This window comes from Cydia strobilella, chromosome 5 (genome assembly GCF_947568885.1).
Source record: "Cydia strobilella chromosome 5, ilCydStro3.1, whole genome shotgun sequence".
In the NCBI taxonomy this organism is placed as follows: domain Eukaryota; kingdom Metazoa; phylum Arthropoda; class Insecta; order Lepidoptera; family Tortricidae; genus Cydia; species Cydia strobilella.
Genome location: NC_086045.1, coordinates 17,910,338 through 17,926,218, shown reverse-complemented (window position 1 = coordinate 17,926,218; position 15,881 = coordinate 17,910,338). Strand labels below are relative to the sequence as shown.

The 15,881-nt window shown below is 39.5% G+C and overlaps 1 protein-coding gene and 1 long non-coding RNA gene across 2 annotated transcripts in view; one reads left to right on the top strand and one right to left on the bottom strand.

Annotated features, from left to right (window-relative positions):
• Window positions 1–11,273, bottom strand: part of LOC134741474 (ankyrin repeat and BTB/POZ domain-containing protein 2) — a 41,518-nt gene extending 30,245 nt beyond the window's left edge. Inside the window, exon 1 of the mRNA XM_063674260.1 lies at window positions 9,782–11,273. Coding sequence (XP_063530330.1) covers window positions 9,782–11,034 — 1,253 coding nt within the window. The 5' untranslated portion in view covers window positions 11,035–11,273. The remainder of the gene's footprint in view (window positions 1–9,781) is intronic.
• LOC134741475 (uncharacterized) lies at window positions 387–14,816 on the top strand. The gene is made up of 2 exons (XR_010127883.1): window positions 387–464; window positions 14,710–14,816. It is a non-coding gene; the product is annotated as an uncharacterized LOC134741475 (long non-coding RNA).
• Window positions 14,817–15,881: the final 1,065 nt, after the last annotated feature.

Here is a 15,881-nt window from a genome sequence, read left to right as displayed (position 1 = left end):
TGGGGATGATATAGAATAGTTTTCAACCCCAAAGTTATCCTGTAAGGGTGAAAAGGGGGTGGAAAAGGGCGTAATCAGTAAAAAGCAGATTGTATGAAAGATGCCCCCAGATGCGAAATTTCAGGATTTTTAATAGTAAATTACCCCAAACCCTTTAAAGTAGGGGATGGAAGATTGTCATAAGCAACTTACAAAAGAAGTGAAATCCCACCAAAACATTTCATGTAAAATGTTGCCAAGACGAAACCAGCCTTATGCACTGTCAAAAAAATATCAGATCTTTTGTAGAGCCAAGCTTCTAACTCTATAGACCCTATAACTTCACAAACTCTACACCTTAGCTAAAATATGTGGCTTGGCCGTTTTGTTACATACAAATTAATTTATAGTGAAAACATTTTTCACCTTACGCCCATGTGACAGTAGCGAAACGGCCAAGCCACATATTTCGACTAAGGTGTAGAGTTTGTGAAGTTAGGGCCTGTAGAGTTAGAAGCTTGGCTCTACAAAAGATCTGATAACTTTTTGACAGTGCGTAAGGCTGGTTTCGTCTTGGCAACATTTTACATGAAATGTTTTTGGTGGGATTTTGTTTCTTCACTGCACTTTCACTTCCACTTCTCCAACTTCTTCAGATTCTCTAACTTCTCCAAATTCTCCAATTTCTTCAAATTTTCCAACTTCTTGGAAGTTGATCCACGCCCATCTCATCCCTTTTTACCCTTAAAGGTATGGATAATTGGTCAAAAATACATATTCTTTTTTTTTTTTTTTTTTATGAAATAGGAGGCAAACGAGCAGACGGATCACCTGATGGAAAGCGATTACCGCCGCCCATGGACACCCGCAACACCAGAGGAGTTGTAAGTGCGTTGCCGGCCTTTAAGATGGGAATACGCTCTTTTCTTGAAGGTTTGAAGGTCATATCGGTCCGGAAATACCGCAGGCGACAGTTCATTCCACAGTTTAGCTGTGCGAGGCAGGAAGTTTCTAGAGAAACGCACAGTTGAGGACTGCCAACCATCTAAGTGGTGAGGATGGTAATGTTTTCGCGTAGGGCGATGGCGAAAAGAAGCTGCAGGGATTAATCCGAACAATTCCTCGGAGCACTCCCCGTTATACACGCGATAGAAAATGCAGAGCGAGGCCACATCTCTACGCAGCGCCAAGGAGTCAAGCCGTTCCGAAGTACGCTGGCAGTCGACAATTCGAGTCGCTCTTCGCTGGATGCGGTCCAGAGGGAGAAGCTGGTATTGGGGTGCCCCTGCCCATAGATGAGAACAGTATTCCATGTGTGGGCGAACCTGCGCTTTATACAGCTGTAGGCGGTGGGCCGGCGTGAAATACTGTCTCGATCTGTTGAGCACACCGAGCTTCTTTATTTGTTACGAAAACTGAAATGGTAAAAGACTTATGTAATTTGTAAAGAAATTATTGATCCCCTCTACAAATTTCTACCCCATTTTTTCATCCTTAAGGGATGATTTCGGGGCTAAAAACTATACTATATCCTTACCCACAACTCAATCTCCTCACCAAATTTCATCTAAATCGGTTCAGCGGTTATTGATTGCCCATAGAAATTTCCATCCCCCTTTTCACCCCCTTAAGGGGTGATTAAAAGTATCCTATGTCCATCCCCGGGACTCAAACTATCTGTAAACTAAATTTCAACTAAATCGGTTCAGCGGTTTAAGCGTGAAGAGATAACAGACACACAGACAGACAGAAACACTTTCGCATTTATAATATTAGTATGGATTATAGAGTATATAGAGTATGGATATACATCATGTGGGTCTCTATTGTTTGTCATATTATCATTAGTCATAATTTGGTTTTTCTCAGAAACGCGTGCTTTTCAACCTAACTTATCTATAGGATAACCCGAGGTAAATCCTGAAAAGTTAACGGTTTCAGAATTATGACTAATGACAATTATGACTTAAAATAATTATGTCAAACAAAGGGTCCCCACATCATGTACAAAGTTTTGCCTTTGTCATTTGTTGTCCTTATAAATAGCTTGTCCTAGTTTAATAACCGCCAATGTCTGTCACGGAACAAACCACAATAAGCCTAGAGTTGTAACGGTGGTTCTGCATGCCCAATGAAAAAGTATTCAGTTTTAGAACATCGGCTAGTTACTGTTGTCGGGCATTTCGGAAAGTGAGCGTGCCCACGCCACGGCGTGGCCAAAGCGAGCGTCGGGCAAAGGCTACCGGAGCGGGACTAATCTACGAGTAGCCATGCCTTGCTAGAGCTAATTACGTAGGTACTTTATGCAGTTTCAACCAAAAAGTTATTTTCATCACACTTGCTCGATAAAGATCTTATTTTATTCAGGTGTACTGAAGGAGAAAGTCCTATATTGTTCCCGCGTGAGTTATGGATTGTGAAAAAAAGCTATAACTCACTCGTGAGTTATAGCTTTTTTTATGATGTTGCTTATTCATATGAAGTTACTAGGTATAAATGGGTTTTACTCAAGAATACTGACGTTTATAACTTAATATTTTTGTTTATGTTTAATATTTAATTTGATAAATTTAAAAGCATTTTAAAATATTTTTACACAATTTTCAATTGTGGCTGAATGCCGATGGGTGCCTTCGATGCCTAAACTGTCAAAAAGTTTAAAAATGGCGGACGAATGTTTAAAATGTCACCGTATTTAAGAATGATTTCGTTTAAAATTTAGTTTTTTCTTCGCAAGTGTGATGAAAAACATTGTGTGTAACTCCGGGGGTAAGAGTAATGCAAATCGAGTCTTTAATGCACTCCAGCCTGCGGCTGTCGTGCATCTAAAGACCTCATTTGCAAAGTTACACTTACTTATATAGTAAAAGAGATTTAAAGGCTAGGAAAAAGAGTGCACCCTAGCTTGACAACATAAGTAGATGATGCTGTACTGCTTCATATATTTTGCGGCCACAGGTAGGCCTCAGGATTGTCAAACGTCAACTTTTGACAACGAAAGTTGCCAGTGTACGGAGCCGCGGAGCGCCTTCTTCTATGGCTGTCAAATTCGAAGTACGAATTTTTTGTTTTTAATTAAGTATAGAGGAGTGTAACTTGGATTGTATGGCGGCGGCTAGGTTCGTGACTCTTAAGCAAAGGAAGTAAACATGACATAACTAATCAAACGTCCGGAGAAGGCACTGCAAGCTCAATCCATGTCAAGCGATGTTGCTTTTAATACGATACGAATAAGACGGTAATCTGCTGGAATACAATTACATTAAGGAAGAATTTACAGTATGGGAATGTTGAATAATTCGCGGCTCAGGCGGCCTAGCCAAGGTGACGATTGCTTGCGCTTCGCCATCGAATCGCTTCGCGTCTCTCTATCACTCTTCCATATTAGTGTGACAGTGACAGTTGCGTCACAGCGATTGGCATGTTGTCTACGGGGCCAGTACGGCTACCACCAGTTAGACACTGACAAATTCGCTAGCGTGTATGCAACTTACTTTCTAGAGGTATGCATCTCGCTCGTGTTCGCTTATTAGTGCGAGCGAGATGTATAGAAAGTAAGTTACGCTGACGTTAGCGAATATGTTAGTTTGACACTGCTAAGCAAAGAGTAAAGTAAGTGTAACCGCCACTAAGCGCCCCTTGCACCATCCCACTAACCCGGGGTTGAGCGGTTATAACAAAATGTTGGAATTTTACTCGTCTATGTTGATAATTGTTAATTGAGTCCAAATAACCGTATATTTCATGACGGAGAGGTTGTGTCCAATTCCACAATGGCGTTGCAAAATTTTATTGTCTATTGAATTTGTTAAAATTGTCTTTGGAAACGGCAGGTGCTAATTTTATAGCGCGTTTCAAATAAGCTTCAAAGCTTCGTTTGGCAGTAGGATTTGTAACTTAATTCTAGTCAATAAATGTAACAATTGATTGCCTGTATAGGGTAGGCACCTATAAAGTTAAGGTACGTATAATAAATAAATACATATAAATATTGGTAAAGTAATAGTAAACATATTTTATACGTACCCGCTATATTATATTTGTCTATGCTACTTTTCTAAAATTTAGTTTGTTGGTATAAAAACTACCCAAGACGCCAAGACAAATCCTGAGTTTTTGACATTCGCTCGATAGAAAAAAATCACGAACATGTAGATCTAAATTATGCACTTTAAAAATTATGATAAATTTTGCACAAAAACTAAACATGTGAAAATTATTTCGAAAAACCGGCCAGGAGCGAGTTTGACTCACCCAGTTCCGTACAAATTTCACTATTAAATTTTTTATTATTTTATTATTTACAAAAATGTTTTCAGATTTTTCCCTATATTTGTAATGTAAGACGACATTACTTGCCAAATTACATAGTTTTCAATGTTGATTCCCTTGAGTTTCAAAATACACGTTTATTGCGGCATAAACGGGACCGTAGACCTGAGTAAGGTTTATATTTCAACTCGATACCTCCACGCGTTCCCGAGATAAAGAGTCTTCACAGACGGACAGAAGGACAACACATTTCAAAGTGATTCTACGAGTACGCGAGTACGGGACCTTAAAAATGAGCAACATGAGCAATGAACCCTAAAATTGAGGGAACTGAGCGATAACTTTTTATAAATATTAGTCACTTTTTTTTTGTATTACTCAGTGAGAGTGAGAAAAGAACACGAAACTACTGGGCCTTAAGTGATGATGTTGAAGGTACTAGCATGTTGGTACCTACCTACACACGCCAGGCTTGGTAAACAAACTAACGTGACGTGTAATTAATTGTTACCCATGCATGAACACAATGTGTAGCGCAATTCGTAAAAAATGTTTACGCTAATTTCAACCTTATCTGTAGGCTGCAGAAGCGTGAAAAATTAAGTTTAGCAATGCTTCCGCTTGTCCTTGGTGATCCTTCACGGCCTTTTGATCTTGATGAGTTTGACCCACCTTAAAGGGCCCACTGACTATCAGTCCGCCGGACGATATCGGTCTGTCAGTTGGAACAAAAATTCGTCAGTTCCGAACAACTGACAGGCCGATATCGTCCGGCGGACTGATACCTAGTCAGCTAAGACATGTGCGATCAAAAAGGTATTATTGTCAGTTATCGTCTTGTTGATAAGTGAATCACTAGTGATTTAGATTTTTGGGTTCCGTCACTTCCGTCCCATTACGCAAAAAAACAGCAAAAAAATCACGTTTGTTGTATGGGAGCCCCACTTAAAGATTTATTTTATTCTGTTTTTAGTACTTGATTTTATAGGGGCAACAGAAATACATCATCTGTGAAAATTTCAACTTTCTAACTATCACGATTCATGAGATATAGCCTGGTGACAGACAAACAGACAGTCAACTACTGTCAGTGCCAGAGGACCACCGCAACTTGTCTGTGTGTTTCTCACACCGTGACGTCACGCGCTCCGATTTGCGTTTGCAGTCACGTGATTGCTGGGCATTATTTTAAACACTATTAATTATAAAATTAATTTATTACGCATATTTACACTTACAAAATATGATTTACAGTATATATGGTGCTACTTTCTCGCACTAGTGCGTAAAAGAGCACTTTTCGTGCATATGTCGAAAGTTTAAAGGGCCATATGTACTGTAAAACGTTGTACGATACACGTGCGAATAGGTAATTCGCAACTCGTGTCGATTTAAAACACTCCCTGCGGTCGTGTTTTAATTTATCGCCACTCGTTTCGAATTTCCTCTTTTCCGCACTTGTATCGTATAACTATTTTAGCATTCTAATATTCCCTGCTATGGTAAAAACATAACATTTTATATTTTCGCGATTCATGTCAACATCCCTATTGTAGTTACATAACCCGTGTTGTTGCGGCTATTATATCATTGATGGGCGAATCTATAAAATTTTAAGGGGCGGATATATAAAGCGATACTTTCTATACGCACCACGCAGATACGCTTACTTATGAGGAAAATTACGTTTTTAAATCATCATATATTTCGTTGAGCACATTTTTAGGGTTCCGTACCCAAAGGGTAAAAACGGGACCCTATTACTGAGACTCCGCTGTCTGCCTGTCTGTCTGTCCGTCTGTCACCAGGCTGTATCTCATGAACCGTGATAGCTAGACGGTTGAATTTTTTTACAGATGATGTATTTCTGTTGCCGCTAATATAACAACCAATACTAAAAATAGAATAAAATAAATATTTAAGTGGGGCTCCTATACAACAAACGTGACTTTTTTTGCCGTTTCTTGCGTAATGGTACGGAACCCTTCATGTGCGAGTCCGACTCGCACTTGGCCAGTTTTATTAGTTTAATGGTCAAAGGGCCTGGCCAAATCGCCCCTGGCTGAATTAGAAATATTGTTATGCAAGTTTATTTGTTTTATTATAATATAGAATTTTGCTGCATATTAAGCCTTAAATACTTACGGTTAGCGAAATAATTAAAAAAAAAAAAAATTAATAGCCAAACTACTTTATCGATTGCCATGTCCTTTGGATATTTTATGCATGTATTTAAGATACATTTATAAAAAAAAATAAGGTCATATAGCGTCTTTTAAAGTCAACATTTTTGCCTGTTTAAGTTTTTCTTTTTTTTTCGACGTCTTCCATATTTTGATATAATATACACATTTTAATATTCTATTACATTTTTTTAAAAATATTAGTTGGGATCAATAAAGTCGAAATAAGCTATTTATATAGGATAGGAGTATTATTCAAATCGGTTCCTTACTTTGTACCCATCATTATTCAATAATAAACAGAGAAAGTAAGTTGTTCCACCGTGATCGAAATTCAAAGACTCTCATTTTGAATTTCGAACACGGCGGCAAAAGAATTTGGCTAATAAAAATTAAAAACTGTCTTTTATTTTTTTAATTGTTTCGCTAATCGTAAGTATTTAAGGCTTAATATTCAGCAAAATTATATCTTATAATAAAACAAATAAACTTGCAAAACAATATTTCTAATTCAGCCAGGGGCGATTTTACTACTGCGATCCGGCCAGGCCCTTTATCAGCAAAATAAAATCTAATCCTTTCACCATTTCTAAGCAAATAAAGGAATATACTATATTTTTTTATGTCTTGCCAATTCTCCAAAGTTATATGAAGGACAGGTCACTATTCGGGAGCTCCCGGTACTGATTTGTATGACGACAACCAGAATTTCCCGGACTTATCTTCGTATAGAAAGCGAGGACTGGGAGCATACCCTATAAAAGAGTTACTATGGCACGTTACTAACATTGAAATGCAAATTGCTGCTGATAAAACGATATCGAAATGTATCAGATTAAATGTATGAATCAGACACTTTTTGGCAGGTCCATGGTTGATCCTTTAAATATCTGATCTTAAATATACCAAAACGATGGCCAAAAACGCATGGCCAATAGCCAAGCATCAAGTTAGAGTATGCATGTTAAAAAAAACAAATAGAATCGCCCTTATAATTCTTAAAAACAAATAAACATCCGTAGTTACTAGTCTACTAATTAGAGAATACAACCTGAACTCCCTACGAGCGAGATACGAGTAATTAATTCGTAACAGCATTAATTAAACAAGAAAGTGTTGATAATTAATCAGACGAAGATTCCGTAAGAAATGATAAAACAAGAAAACTCAACTAAAGTTGTTCATTATAAAACGACGCTCTCAAGGAAGCTATTATCGACAAAGCGGCGTTAGGAAATCATGTAACAGATTGACAGGACAAAAGAATATCTCAATTTTTTTGCAGGATCTTTAAACTTGAGGATCGAGTTTTATAAAATAAGGTTGAGAGTTGCGTAGTTTTTAGTGAAGAGGACGATTACGATACAAAAGCAGAAGCTCGCACGAGTTCAGCGACCGTCGATTGTTATCCAAAGAATTGCTATGCAATTAATGCTTGCTTCCCGCAGGCGCTGCGAAGAAAGGCCAAGAATAACTGTCTCATTGTTCCCATTGCAGCTACTATTCTAGCGGTTAGGCCTTAGAGGATATAACCAAACGGAGTAGCCATTAACAGGCGTTCCCCTCTGTCGCAAATAGTCGGCCAACGGTCATACACAATGTATGAACTCACGTTTATATGACATGGCTATATTTACGTTCCGAGTTTACGTTCCCCTCCCCCGCAAAAATCGGCAGACTTTTGTACAGAAAATTACAGACAAGGCGTCTCCGTTTGGTTATATCCTCTAAGGGTTAGGCCCACGCATGAGATATTTACGCAAATAAAATGTCTTTGTCTATCATATAGTTAGTAATAGGTACTAATGGGGTGAATTATATATAATTATACTAGAATAAGATTACCCAAAATGTACGAGCTTGTTCAAGATGGACGGGTACAAGCTAAATCCTGATGGAAGAAACAGATATAGCTTAAAAGAGTAGTTAGACTACATCTCTTTTAGCTACTTAGGCCCACTTGCATCATCCCACTAACCCGGGGTTAAGCGGTTAAACCGTTAATCCAGTGTCAAATTGTACTGGTAACCATGGTAACTCCAGGTTTAACTGGTCAAACCCGGGTTAGTGAATGGTGCAAGTGGCCCTTAATAGTTACATCTCATAGAACTTTTACGTACATCCAATGGCAACAAACAAGCAATTGTTTATTCACCACACCTGCTGGTAAAGGCTCTCTTGATTGTTGAATAACTGATATGAAAGTTGCATTTCATTTACATGATGTGATGCAAAGTAATCAAATTCAAATTTCGAGTTTATATAATATATATTTAATAATATTCATTTTAAATAGATTTGCTTCGATTTTGTTCGATATTTTACAGTTAGTATTTTCCTTGTGTTGGTGTTATGAAACATTCTGTGTTTCACTCGGTGGCAAAATTTGTTTAACCGTCGTGCCTTGAAACCCTCGCAACGCTCAAGATTCCATATTTCGAATCACTCGCTACGCTGGTGGTTCATTTTTGGAATCTTTCGCTTGCTCGTGCATCAATACAACGGCACGAGAGGTTAAACAATAACTTTGCCCCCTTGTAAAATACTTTTGGGCCTTTTCAACTCTGGAAGTACCACATGGGGTTACCACCTAGGCTAGGTACTCATCTAATGTAATTGTGTAGCTTTTTTAGTGTGTATTAATGTGTGCGAACGCGAACATAGAAAACAACAAGTAAAATTTATTTTAATGATTTTTACTGTTTTGTTTAATACCTATTTTTTTGATCTAATAATAAGTACACTAGAATACAAATCAACAAATCGACAAGTTTTATAGGTACTTTTAATAATATAGATACATGTAAGCCTACAATTAATAAAATAACTTATTAAATCGAAAAAATTCCTTAGTTGCGTAAGTACCTACCTACTTGTTTTTCAATGAGAATAAAAAGTTTAGTAAAGTTACATATATTATATTAAATATATTTTTAAAGCCATTTACAGTTTTCTAACGTAATAGGTTTTTCTTTCAATTATAATCATGAAATTAACTTTTCTTGTAATGTTGATCCTATTGGTTTTATTGCGCCCATAGGCTCCGGTGGCTGCTTTACATCAGGCGGGCTGCACGCTTATTTGCCACCGTCGAGGTATAAAAAAATGGTAAGGTAAGGTGTTACATATGTTACACACCGTTTAAAGACTGGAAATCGGAACACTAAGCTAATGACTTAACAGCTTGCTTTATCTTTACACAAAAGATCGTAAACGTTATCTCGTCGGCGCGCGCGCTTCCCGAATGAACAATTTAACCGTTCTCTATTACTTACTGTTCCGCACCACACGCGAGGGAATATAATAACCTTCCAAATCCGGGTCGAACCATAAAACAGCTAACTTACCGTTTACGCCAATCTTGGATGAAGCTCCAGTCACAGTTTTCGTCTTCGTCCAGCACTGTAGCCTCATGATGGTCGGTCCCTCCGTGCACCATGTCCACTAACTGCCGGGCCCTCTCGAAGTTACCTTCAAACTCTACTATTAGAAACCCGTCAGAGCTCATAGTCCCGAACGCATCTTTCTTGTACGTCGCGTCGTTGATGATCACCGTTTCCGACGGATCCCCGTTTTCACCCGATTTAATCTCTGAATAAATCGCCTCCGGCACTTCGACTTCGGAGACGAGCTGCGTTCCTCCTTTATCCACTTCCCTGCTGAGTCCTAAATTCCCAGTCTCATCTAAGAGACGATTTGCATAAATCACTTCCTCCTTGTGGGGTATTTCTTCATTATTATTATTTTCTTCTGTGATCCTTTGCTCACCGTGTTTGCGGATGATAGAATCTCCAAAATAAATTACCACTTTATTATTATTCTGTGTTATTTTATTAGCCAAACCACCCTCAGTAAGGGGAAGGCTTGGTTTTTTCATATTTTCCTGTGAAAGCCTGTGTGCTAACTCCTCGTAGCACGCCGGTCGACTACTATACATATTCCTTTCAGCAATCGATGCTCTATCTTCCTTTCTTTTCTCAACACTTTGGTACACTGGAGGCCGGCAGCAGTCGTCAAACTGGGAGGTCCAGGGCCTTGGTTCACTGTAGATGTGTTCCAATGGAGACGCCTGCGGGAGAGGAACATATTTCTCGTGAATATTTTTAGAGTTAGGCGGGTCATTCTTCCTGAAATTCAGGACACTACGTCGCACTTTAGATTCAGATGCATCACTGCTGCTTACTTTTTTGTGACGTGAGTTGCCAAGCAACTTGAATACACTTTTGTGCTCGGATTGGGGTTTGACGCGATCCGTGCTCGGAGCCCTTCTCATCCCGAACATTCCCTCTTCTTCTGAGGGATGCGGGTACAGCTGTTCGCAGCTGGTGGACTTGTGGGTGGCGAGCCTGGTCTTGGCCGGGGTAGCCGGCTCCCTATTCTGCCAGTGTCGGACCGACAGCCTGGCGGCTCCGCGTATAAACTTCATCGGCTCCCACGCCTCCGCTTTCTTCAGGATGAAGTTGTCGCACATCTTGTTAGGCGGCTTGCGGGCGTCGGCGGCGCGGCAGGATTGCAGCTCGCGGCACAGGAAGCAGGAGCACCGCGCGGGGCACAGCATATTCGCGTGAGCGTGCCGGGCGCACTGTCGCCGGCGCACCATTGTTGCCTCCACTGCTGCCTACGTCCCACCACCGTGCGCGGCCGCGGCCGCGGCGACGTTCAAAGCTTGTGGTTTTCGATCGTGACCGCATCGCACTAATTTTGGAACAGATACCGATTTCACGGCACCGTGACGATTTATGACAGGTTAAAAATCCGTTCTTTGAATAAAGTTGTAAAAATAATCTTGTTTAAAATATTTTATGTGCATCTGCTCATTATCACATTAAGTGCATCTGGTCTGATAGTGAAGCCATCGACTCATGCATGGATACGCGTTAGGAGGTGAACGGAACCATCAGTCGTCCGCTAAATATAGAGCGCACTCGAACAGGGGCAATTACGAATCGCTCGACAACATAATCATACGCGACTATTGAACTCGCATAAAACAAATTGTCCGCCGTTACGTTACACTGCAATGTTTATTTCTTTATATGAACGAAAATATTTTGGGTTCATTGAAATAACTTTATCGCGTGTTTTGGGGTCGTAAACTTGTCATTGCCTAAGCGCTGGTGGCCTAACGGTAAGAGCGTGCAATTTTCAATCCGGAGGTCGCGGGTTCAAACCCCGACTCGTTTTCGGAACTTATGTATGAAAATCATTTGATATTTACCAATTGCTTTTCGGTGAAGGACATCATCGATCGTGAAGAAACTGGACTAATCCCAATAAGGCCTAGTTTTCCCTCTGGGTTGGAAGGTCAGATGGCAGTCGCTTTCGTAAAAACTAGTGCCTACGTCAATTATTATTATCGGGATTAGTTGTCAAGCCGACCCCAGGCTCCCAAGAGCCGTGGCAAAATGCCGGGATAACGCGAGGAAGAAGAAACTTGTCATTGCCTACAAAATATTTTGACGATAATCTCGACACTTTGAAATATATTATATTTTTATTCGTTTAAATCACGTTTTAATATACTTAAGATTTATTATATACGAGCGACCAGCCCCGGCTTCACACGGGTTAACCTTAACTAATTATTTATATACACCTAACTTTTCCTCAAGAATCACTATTGATAGGTGAAAACCGCATGAAAATCCGTTCAGTGGGTGTGAGTTTATCGCGAACATACAGACAGACAGACGCAGCGGGGAACTTTGTTTTATAAGATGTAGTGATTGATATAATATATGTTGATGTCGAACACTGAAACAACTCATAGTAGAGTGGCCGAACATCAGGCTTTAGGTTACTTTTCGCTCATGTCGTCTCGGACATGGGTATATTTGGTATCAGCACATTCACTACATTCAGTATGATGTCCTGAATACAAATATATGAGATGATAAGCGCGAAAGTGGTGGGGGTAGTTGCTGTGACGTCATAAAGTCGCCAGTAGGTACAGTCGATGGCAAAGATAAGTTTACATTTTTCGCCTTATTACAAAGGAGTAAGGTGCAAAAGTGTAAACATATCTTTGACCTCGACTGTACAAAGTTTTTTACGTTTTTCTTTTAAACATACCATGTGGGGTACCAAATGAAAGGGCCAAATGAGTAGATCACAAATATATTGTTTGTTTTTATATATCTGGTTAATAATTTCTTCACATTATACATATAGAAAATCAAAGTCAACTATGGATTGTGAGATTTTTGAACGTTTGCTAATAATTTATTAGATCAAGTAGTGAAAATGTTACAGTATGTTATTATATATATTTGTGATCTACTCACAAAACCTTTTCATTTGGTACCCCACATGGTATGTTTAAAAGAAAAAAGTAATAAACTTTGTACTGCCGACTTTATCACGTTACAGCAACTTCCCCCACCACTTTCGCGCTTGTCATCTCATATATTTGTATTCCGCATATCATACTGAATGTACTGATACCAAATATACCCATGTCCGAGAAGACATGAGCGAAAAGTAACCTAAAGCCTGTTCGGCCACCCTACTAATTGTATAAATAGGCCCCAAAGTGAAGGCCAGCCACACTTATCGCGCAGCCACACTTATCTGTATTAACTTGCAAAAGAGGTTGCCGAAAACCACGCTAATAAGGAAAAGTTGTAGTTGAAACGTTAAAAGTGAAATTCGGATGGCGACGATACCAGCATTACTCGGGTGGTGTCAATGTCAATCCCCTTGATAGAGTCGGACTAAGCTGTCTCTGCACAGACTTTTCAACTTATGACACCTCAACACTTTGTTCAGTCAGAGTTAGCTTAGATGGACTCTAAAATGAGGGTCGGATTAAATATTGTAATCGCGACAGCGATGCGGTAACGACAACAAGGCAATTTATCAACGTGGTTAACCATGATATTGCCCGCTTCAATGCTGCAGAGATAACGTTGCAACAGTAACGTTGCTGCTGCGATTGCCATCCGAATGTAACCTTCAGCATTCATAATTATAAACAAGTGAGAGTCATTAAACCGTCAACGCATATCGAGAAATTAAGAAAGTATTTTCCAAAAGCTCGTCTCTTACACAATAAGCGAATGTGAAGTGCACTTTCGTTGCATCAAGTCCCAAGTATTGTTGCGCGGTTCCCATCCCAAGGTTGGCGAAAGCGAGCATTGTGCGATGCGCGCGCAGCCCAGGTACCTAATTTAATAAGATACGAGAGCGCGGGCGAGGAGTTTTCTGCCGTGCCAGTGTAAGTGGAAGGCCTGACCCGCCTGACTAGCCTGAGTGGACGCTCGCTCGAGTTGAGCGTGCAGCGGCAGCGGGGCGGGGCGTGCAGCGTGCAGTAAATATGTAAAATTGATAGATTTAGTCGTTGAAATTATACACGCTTTGTTACGTAATATCTTAACAATAAGTTTTGGTTTCTATTACCACGTTTTCTCATCTTGCCTTTTAATAATGAGGTTGCGATTGTGCATCGCCGGTAATGTATGAAGATAAGGAGCAGTTTTTAAAAATTCATCAAAAAAATATGGCGGTAAATTATACAAATTGATGTATAAGAACAGTGTTTCAGCAAATGTTGTAGATTGTTTAAGTATCAAAATCACGTTGAAATTAAGTCGATTTTCAGAGAAATTGTCACTTGTTTTCAAGTAATTTGTGGAGAAAATTGGTTTCGTCTAACTTTCATTTACACTACTTCAAAGTCATAATAATAAAAACGTAGTTTGTAAAAGGTGGAGTACAGAATACGTGTAATACAAAATTACCATTTTTAGCCCTCTAAACTTTACGAAATTTACAAATAAGACCGACAAAATCAGTGCCTTACGCGTGTTTATCTAAACGTCTATCAGAACAAAAATCATTACTAATTTAGTGTCTGTTTTCAAGAAAATTATGTGTAAATCGGCAAGATGAGAAGACGTGCTAATAGAAACCAGTACTTGTTATTTCTATTACGTATCAAAAGGTGTACAATTTCAGCGACTAAATCTATCAATTTTACATTTTTGCGACTAAAATCGATAACGGGCTCTTAAACAAATGCAAAAGTGAACGCTGCTCAAATCACTTGTGAGCCCGACGCCACGCTGCACGCCCCGCCGAATGCTTCGCTTTGAGCGCCTTACAACACGGCCTTACCCACAGATAATAAAGGGGAAATTTTTATTTCGTTTTTCGTTATTTGGCTGGTTCGAAGAGCTCTTAATTCTGGGCGGGATAAATATGAAATTGTCCCGAAAAAATGTTCCGTTGAGCTACGAACGAAACGGCCAAGCCACATAATTTGACTAAGGTGTAGAGTTTGTGAAGTTAGGGCTTGTAGAGTTAGAAGCTTGGCTCTACAAGAGATCTGATAACTTTTTGACAGTGCAAGCCTTATGGTTTAGTCTTGGCAACATTATACATGAATTTTTTTTGGTGAGATTTCACTTCTTTTTGTAAGTTGCTTATGACAATCTTCCATCTCCTAATTTAAAGGGTTGGGGGTAGTTTACTATTCAAAATCCTGAAAAACGCATCTGGGGGCATATTTTATACAATCTGCTTTTTACTGATTCCCCATACAAAATTTCAACCTCCTTTTCCTCCCTAACGCCCTTTTCCACCCCTTTTTTACCCTTACGGGGTGATTTTGGGGTTGAAGACTATTTATTCCCTTTCCCATAACAAAAACTATCTACATACCACATTTCAACAAATCGGTTCAGCGGTATTTGATTCCCCATACAAAAATCCATCCAAATAAAAATTTCATGTTTTTGATTTTTTTTGATGTTTGTGTACTAAAACTATTCTTACATACCAAATATCAGCTTCCTAGGACTTCAGGAAGTACCCTAAAGAATCCTGAAATACGTATCTGGGGCACAGAATAAGTAATAGTATTCTGGGGGCATATTAAATACAATCTGCTTTTTACTGATTCCCCATACAAATTTCAATCCCCTTTTCTTTTCCCCCCTAACGCCCTTTTCCACCCCCTTTTCACCCTTAGTTTTTTAGACATGGATAAAAAATCTAAAGTACAACTGAAACACACTACTACTACTGAATAACAGCTACTACTATGCAACTGAACTATTTTGTGATTAATAAGTCCACTCATATCCCCATATGACAGAATTTTGTTTATCTGGTACTTATAATCCAAACCCAAGTTATGAGGGTTCGAAAAAACGACGAAGCGCTTCGAGAAAAGGTAGGTAGTGCCCTTGCGCTTCGCTTAGCTCCTCTTGGCGGGGGCACTGCCGTGCCTGCCCCCAGATATTCTTCACTAGTGGCAAAGCCTGGTGAAACTCCTGGCTACGAGGTGGTTGCCCGATCGAAAGTGCGCTAATAGCTAAGTGGCAGGCCTAATTGGTAACTAGGCTGGCTAGTTTTCTAAACAATAGTACGAAGTGTACGAACCATAATGTAGTGATGGCATTTTGTGGCTCATATTCACGCTCAGATGAATTGCGGCTTTTTACA